Raw genomic sequence first — 7,920 nt, forward strand, 5'->3', positions numbered from 1 at the left:
TTAATTTCGCGAATCTTTTTCCGAGATGATGGCTAGAAGATCAGTAGCTACTGGATCCCTGCCCTTTCTTCCTAGTCTTGCTTTTTCTGGCTTTCAATGTTTTCCTTAATTTCGCGAATCTTTTTCCTTGGAGCCTTGTATTTTCCTTCCTCCTAGGGTTTCTCCTTTTGGCTCTGTAGTTTTCTTTTGCTCGCTTGATTTATTTATTATTTTTTATCGTATTATTATTATTATTATTAACAACTTGATAGTATTTCCTCGTTATTATTATTTTTTATTTATTTATTTTATTTTATTTTATATATATATATATTTTGAAGTTAACTTGATTTTCTCGTTCCAATATTTTTATTAATTCTAACTAACTTTTAGTATATTACTTTATATTTATATATATATATACACATATAATTTATACATATATTATAAGAAAAAGTCTTTTATATAACTAATTCCCATTTAAATACTAAATAACTTATAATTTTAATTATCAAACAATACCTTTTTAACTAACCATTAACACCAAAAAAAAATGCGATGATAACTGGAGCTCTGGCGATGGAGGGAACTGCTTTAGGGTTTCGGTGATGCCCCTGGTGCACTTTGACGGCAGGGCAGGATAGACCCCTGTCAGGACACAGACGAGCGCTGGCAAGGGAGGAACCAAGTGGGTGCAGGGGGTCATATCCAGCGGGCTGACCACTGTAAACTTTCTTTAATCTGAAAGCAAATCCGCGGAGAACCCACGGGAGGAAGTTTTGAGTGGAAATAATGGCAACGGAGAATGGGGGGGGAGAGATCCCCTCCTACAAAGAAGTAATAACAGGAGAAGCTTGAAAGGAACGACAGAACGGGGAAGGACGGAAGAACGAAGGAGAACCCTCTGCTGAGGGAGCTCAAAGAAGAACTGGCATACGAAGCAAATGTCTCCCAAGGGTGACGACCAGACCCAGGTTTGTTATTCCATCAAACTCACTAGAAGATTATAGAAGCTATATGAGAGATTATGCTCTGATTTGTAAGTTCATAGGATACTGGCCGAATGAGAGAAACCTCATAAGATGGATACAGCAGAAATGGAAACCAAAAGGACATGTAGATGTCAAGTTGGGGGCAAAAGGTTTCTTCACGGTCATCTTCTCAAATCTAGAGGATAAGAATAAGGTCTTTGAGGAGCAGCCTCACTTCATGAATAATGCGGGCCTGTTCATAAGAGAATGGGTAGAATGCTATAATCCAGATAAGGAAAAATTACTAGCGGCTCCGGTGTGGATCCGTCTTTTCGGCCTCCCGTCAGAATTCTGGAAACCAGACATCCTTCAAGGGATTGGAAACTCCATAGGATCTTTCGTGAAAGTGGCGGAATCCACTAAGAGAGGAAAATATACCACATTCGCTAGAATCTGTGTGTATATGAATATCACTGAACCCCTGCCAGCTTCAATAGAACTGGAGTACCATGATGAAATATGGAACCAAACCCTAGATTATGAACACATCCCCTTCCGGTGCAGACGATGCCATGAATATGGCCACCTGCACAGAGACTGCCCCATCACAATAGCTGAAAAGGAACGAGAAGAGGAAAATGAAAGGAGGCGGAAAGGGAGAACCGAAGAAAAAGAAGAAGGTGCCTTCCAAACAGTCCACAGAAGGAACAGACGAGGAAACAACCAAGGACAAAGGAGAACCCCGAGAGAAGATCAAAATAATGAAACCACAAACAAGTTTAAGGTATTGCAAGAAGAAGGACAGGAAACAGAAGTAAGTGAAGAGGAAGAAGCCGAGGAAATGGAAACAGGAGAGGAACAAGCCGATAAAGAAAAAGAGAAAAAGGGAGGAAAGCAAGGAGATGATCCAGAAGAGGTAACGCAGGAAGAAATAGGGGAAATAGGGGAAATGGAGATGGATCCACCGAAGGAAAAAGGGGATGAAGAGGAGCAGGTAATGGCAAAACTATTACAGGAATGGAGAAGAATTGACGAAAGATTCATACCAGAGGAACAAAAACAGAGGTACAAGGAGGCATTTCAAAGGTACAAGGAGAAAAGAAAAAGAAAAGGAGACACAGAAGAGAAAGAGAACCAACAACTCGACAAACAGGGACTACAGATACTAGGAGTGGGAAGCTCTGGCAAGGCCGGGAAAAAAAGAGGAAGGAAAACATTGGGTGAAATACTCCAAGAAGTGGGAGAAGCATTGGTCAGCTCTGGAAAAGTGACCCCCTTATCGGAGGTATTCATCACCCACACAAAATTGTTAAGATGATAATCACAACCTGGAATATAAGAGGCCTCAATAGCAGAGGCAAACAAAGATACCTAAAGGAGAGACTTAAAAACGAAAAGCCGAGTATTATGATTTTACAGGAAACAAAAATTAGCACTGAAAAAATGCAGGAAATTCTGAATCGAAATAAAATTAGATATGAGATAATGGGACAGGATGCCACTGGTTGTGCAAGAGGACTAGTTATTTTATGGAACCCAGAAGAAGTTCTGATCAGTAACTGGATAAGTTTCCATCGAATACTAACAGGAAAAGTAAATATTCTAGGAACGAAAGAGGAGGTCTTCATATCAGGGGTATATGGACCTCATATCCCAAACGAAAAAGATAAGTTTCTCCAAAATTTAAAAGCACTTAGAAGCCTAATCCCAGGAAAACAATGGATCATCGGAGGAGATTTTAATCTTATCAAAGAGATAGGGGAAAAAAGAGGAGGAGTAAGAAGAATGGACAAAGAAGGAGAACAATTTAGAGACATGATAAGTGAACAAAAACTGATTGACATACCAACCAATAATGGAGTACACACGTGGAACAACAGAAGAGGTGGAGAGAAACAAATAGCATCACGCCTAGATAGATTCTTAATCTCAGAACAAGTAATGATGAAGGATATCTTCATTGAAGCAACCATTCTCCCAGTAACAGGTTCGGATCATTGGCCGATCAAATTAGAAATAGATCTGAAACAGAGACCAAATAAAAAGCCCTTCAGATTCGAGGCCTTCTGGCTAAGATGTGAAGATCTAAAGGAAAAATTAGAAGGCTGGTGGAAAGACAGCAGGGTGACAGGAAAGAACAAGACTCATAGGTTTCAACTAAAGCTGAAGGAAATAAAAACTCAGATAAAGAAGTGGAATAAAGAAGAATTTGGCAACATTATGGAAGAGAAAACCAAGCTGGAAAGAAAAATGACAGAATTGCAACAATTAGATATAACAGACGGCATACAAGAGGAAAGATCCAAAGAAGAAGGCAGAATATTAACCCAGTTAGAGGAAAGAAGAAAACAGGAAGAAATACTCTGGAAGCAAAAATCAAGAGTTCAATGGCTCAGGGAGGGAGAAAGGAACACGAAATTCTTCCACAGAGCAATGGTACAACACAGACAGCGGAACAGAATCTTCTCTCTGAGAAATCAGGAGGGGAATAGAATCATCCAACATGAAGATATTGAAAACGAATTGTTAAAGCATTTTAAAACAATTTTGAAAGAACCGCAAGCAGACAGAGCAGAAGACATAGCCAAGATACGAAGGGAAATACCGACTCTGGTAACTAGAGATCAAAACTTGGCCTTAATGCGAAGGATAACTAAAGCAGAGGTGGAAGACATTGTCAAAAATATGAAAAAGAACAAAGCTCCAGGTCCGGACGGTTTCACTGTGGAGTTTTTTCATGTGGGATGGCATTTCTTAGCTGAAGAAGTCGTGGAAGTGGTGGAAGAAGCCAGAATAAACCAAAAAATCTGGCCAGGGATTAACGCAACCCTACTGACCCTTATCCCTAAAACTCACCAGACAGAGCAGGCAGAAGGCTTCCGACCTATAGCACTATGCAATGTCATATATAAAATCATCTCCTCAGTTGTGGCTCAAAGGTTAAAATCGATACTGCCAAGTATCATCTCGCCAGAGCAAACGGGCTTTGTGGAAGGAAGGCAGATATTAGATGGGCTAGTGGTGGCTCAGGAAGTGATTCACACAATGAAGACGAAAAAAGAGAGAGGAATGCTCATCAAACTCGACCTCTCCAAAGCTTATGACAGGCTTAACTGGAAATATCTAGAAACGATCCTCAAAGCTTTTGGTTTCAGTGACAGATGGGTTAATTGGGTCATGAGTATGGTTTCCTCGCCAAATTTTTCCATACTGTTGAATGGATCGCCAACACCCACTTTTAATGCCTCAAGGGGTCTGAGACAAGGAGACCCCCTATCCCCTTTCCTCTTTATCATAGCGGCAGAAGGATTAGGGCGACTCTTCAAAAAGGAACTTGAAGATGGGAAAATTCAAGGCCTCAAGCTATGGGGAAATCAAACAACTGTAACACATCAGCAATTCGTTGATGATATAATGATCTACTGCAGAGCAATGTGGAAAGAGGTGAAAAGAATCAAAAAAATACTGGAAACATTTATGAAAGGAACAGGGATGGAAATCAACAAAGAAAAATCTAGAACTTTCTTCTTCAACACCGCGGAACCGGTGGAAAATCACCTAACCCATGTTTTAGGATATAGGAAAGGAGACCTCCCAACCAAGTACTTGGGAACAATGTTAGATTCATCCTCGAGGAAACTTGGGAACTGGAAACATATACTGGAGAAAATATCAAAACGACTGGATAACTGGACCTTTCGTACCCTAAATCTGGCAGCGCGGGTGGTGCTCCTGAAAGCCACCATCCAGGCTATCCCCATTTACTCTTTATCAATAATGGCAGCCCCGAAGGGAACTTGTAATAAATTGGTTGAGATATACAGAAAATTCTTATGGGGGGGACCGAAGCAACAGAGAAAATGGGCCATGTGCTCATGGAACAGCCTTACCCAACCAAAAGAGAAAGGAGGACTGGATCTCAAGGACCCTTGGATCTTAAATCAGGTGCGTGCGGCCAAGCTTCGGTGGAGGTGGATTCAGGGCGGGCCAGATCTCTGGAAAGAAATCTGGTCATCCAAATACAATATGCCTCGCACTCCGGAAGGAATCCTTAGAAAGCAAGAGATGCCCTGAGGCTCGGATATCTGGAATTTAACCATTCAAAACAGAGACCTAATTGACCAGCATATATTCTGGGAAATCAGAGGGGGACAGGTAGCGAAATTCTGGAAAGAAGCCTGGCAACAGAGGGAAAAGCTTATAAACAATCAAAATCTGGGCGACATACAGAGAGACGGAGAGACAAGTAACCTTATTACAGTGAAGGATTATTGGGCTGAAGAACAAGATGACCAGGAATGGCGAAGATGGAAATCGACAGAAGTTTGGGCAGAGAACTCCACAGAGGAACAAAGATCGAACTTCAACAAAGAAATGGATTCGAGACGGATAAAGAGAAGAGAAGGTAGAGATATCCTCCGATGGGGCACAGAAACAAAAGGAACTTTCAATATAAAAGAAGCTTATAAAATACAAACTTGGGTGGAGCAAGAGGAGGAAAACCTAAATTGGAAAAAGCTATGGAAAACAAAATGGTGGCCTAAAATAAAAATGTTTGCTTGGTTGATAGGGAGAAAACGGATATTAACTTGGGACAGAATTCAAAAACGAGGTTTCTACGGACCCTCAAGATGCTGTCTATGTAATGAAGGAGAGGAAGATCAAGAACACCTCCTCATAAGATGCCAGACTGCCCAGTTCCAATGGGAAAACACAAGAAAGCTCTTCTCGTCTACAGAAAGGAATCATCGGGATATCATCTCAACCCTGATTGAACGAGGAGAAGGAAACTTCAACAGCAAAATCGTAGGACGGGCTTGGAGCCTAGTGGCAGGGTTTAATGTATGGAATCTGTGGAAGGAGAGAAACAGTCGTATCTTCATGGACAAAGTATCTAAGCCTGAGGATATATGGGAGACAACAGTAAAGCAAGTTAGGGAATCAATCTTAGCAGAACACTGGAATGAGGAAGATTGGACAACATCAGAATCAGAGATGACAGTGTTGAGGAGACTAAACTTAGAGCAAGGGATGACCTACCAGCAAACAAAGCAACCACAAAAACACATGGCGACTCAGAGCCCCGTTAGGTTCCAAAAACCAGCGGAGGGATTTATGAAACTAAATTTCGACGGGGCTGCTAAAGGAAACCCTGGACCAGCGGGCTATGGAGGCATTTTTCGAAATGGACAGGGATCAGCAGAATGGATATACGCAGACCATGGAGGTACAATGTCCAACAACGAGGCTGAGTTCATGGCAGCTTACCAAGGTATTAAAATAGCCAAAAGACTTGGTTACAGCAAGCTGGAAATTGAAGGAGTCTCCACCCTAGTTGTGGAAACGGTTAAAAAACTAAATCAAGGGAAGAATTGGGACAAGGTCGCCACAAGCTGGAGAAACGCAAGTATCATCCAAGATATTGCTGAACTTCTAAAAGATATTGACTACAAACTAGTTTCGCATATCAGAAGAGATGGAAATCAACCTGCAGATTGCCTGGCGAACTGGGGATGTAAAGACAACACAGAAAGCATTGACGACAGCTGGCAAACTCAGGCGGCGCTGGCAAGATGGGATGGACTTAAGCAACTGATTGATAATGACAAGAATCATGACGAATAGAGGTAATTATACTCTTGTGTGGAGAAGCAACATGCGAGATAGGCTCGCAACGACGGCAAGTAAGAAAGGCCAGGAGACAGGTGATCGCAGTACCATATCAGGAGTAATTATGGTCTTGAAGGTATGGCAAGGACGGGGCCCAAAGCAAAAATTGATTTCGCAATCAATTCGTAACAGGGGGAGGCGATGTGACAAGAAAGGTGGTCAGGTAACCCGACATCCAACAACAAGAGACGAAAGGGATAAAAATCGTGGCGGAAGAGGAATAATCAGAAGTAAAAAAGAAGAGCGGGCAGAGCCAGTTCGGCAAAATATCAGGAGTCAGAGAGACAAAAGTGAAAACATGAAAGAAGGGCAGGGCAACTCAGGCTTTCAGAGGGAAGGCACAGCAAAAGACCGCATAGGGACTCACGGTAGAGTAGAAATTGTAGTTGAGAGCTCGGAAGAAATGAACGGTGACCAGGTAAAAGGAAATAGAGGGAAACGCAGCGAACAAGGCCAGAGCAGCGTTCAACCCCCACATGAAAAGGAAAATGTAACTCCGAAGAGCCGGACAAAGAGGGGCAGAGGAAGACCCAGAAAAACGACAGGCATGGGGGAAGAAACTAGTCGGCAGGCAAGGAGGAGACGCAGACAGCGCACTACAGATACAGCTCTGAATGAAGCAGAGCAAGCATATAATTATGACTCTCACCCGCATTTTAGAAATATAGTAGAGGCTATGGAAGTTCAGATCCTCGAAGAACCGTCTGATCCAGAAATGAATGAATGGTCGGTTCAACTTCATGACCCGGGTAATACAAGAGGAAGGCTCACCTTGTATCGCCGGGCTCTTCACATTTACTGGGTGCTGAAACATCTCCTTGCCAAGGCGATGGAGAAGGTGACGACAGAAATGGTAGACATGGCCCAGGAAACGGCTGCGGCGAAACAGGGGACAGCCAAGCTAGAGGAGATGGTCAAGCAACAGAACATACAGCTCAAGGAAATAAAGGACATGTTGGAAGCAATGCAGTCCAGCAAAGCTGACCACGATGGTAAAAAGCATGCAGAAATTTAAAGGTCTTGGTTCCTTTTCCCATGTTGTTTTGAACTTGTTAGTCTTTTGTAAGACTTATTACGATGGCCCCTAGGATACATTACTCTAGGTTGTTTATCTATAGTACTGAGGAGATGCAGAATATGTGGAACAATTTAGGTAGCATCAAACTGTTTAAGACTGCTAGTAATTTCCTGAACTTCTGTTATGAGTTTGAACTTATGGATCACAGGAGTCAACAGACCTGGTTTCCCTGCGAGGCAGGTTGAGACTCCTGAGTTTTGTACTTTTACTTTTTGGATGTAA

The 7,920-nt window shown here is 42.2% G+C and overlaps 1 protein-coding gene across 1 annotated transcript; it reads left to right on the top strand.

Moving 5' to 3' along the window:
- The first annotated feature begins 996 nt into the window (after positions 1 to 996).
- On the top strand, positions 997 to 6,575 carry LOC149213315 (uncharacterized). The gene is made up of 4 exons (XM_089388975.1): positions 997 to 2,235; positions 2,370 to 3,280; positions 3,398 to 4,895; positions 5,076 to 6,575. Exons 1-4 carry the CDS (start codon positions 997 to 999, stop codon positions 6,573 to 6,575), a joined length of 5,148 nt encoding a protein of 1,715 aa, XP_089245101.1.
- Positions 6,576 to 7,920: the final 1,345 nt, after the last annotated feature.

The sequence above is a fragment of the Pinus tabuliformis genome, chromosome 1_1 (genome assembly GCF_031772625.1).
Source record: "Pinus tabuliformis cultivar Carrire ecotype Pingquan chromosome 1_1, CPIR1, whole genome shotgun sequence".
Classification (NCBI taxonomy): Eukaryota; Viridiplantae; Streptophyta; class Pinopsida; order Pinales; family Pinaceae; genus Pinus; species Pinus tabuliformis.

What these genes read in the sequence shown, in the direction of transcription:
- LOC149213315 (XM_089388975.1), top strand. Translation starts at nt 997, where the DNA reads ATGAGAGATTATGCTCTGATTTGTAAGTTCATAGGATACTGGCCGAAT. An exon ending in AAGTGACCCCCTTATCGGAG is followed by an intron (nt 2,236 to 2,369) that starts GTATTCATCACC and finishes ATGATTTTACAG; the next exon opens with GAAACAAAAATTAGCACTGA. An exon ending in GAAGGCAGAATATTAACCCA is followed by an intron (nt 3,281 to 3,397) that starts GTTAGAGGAAAG and finishes GGTACAACACAG; the next exon opens with ACAGCGGAACAGAATCTTCT.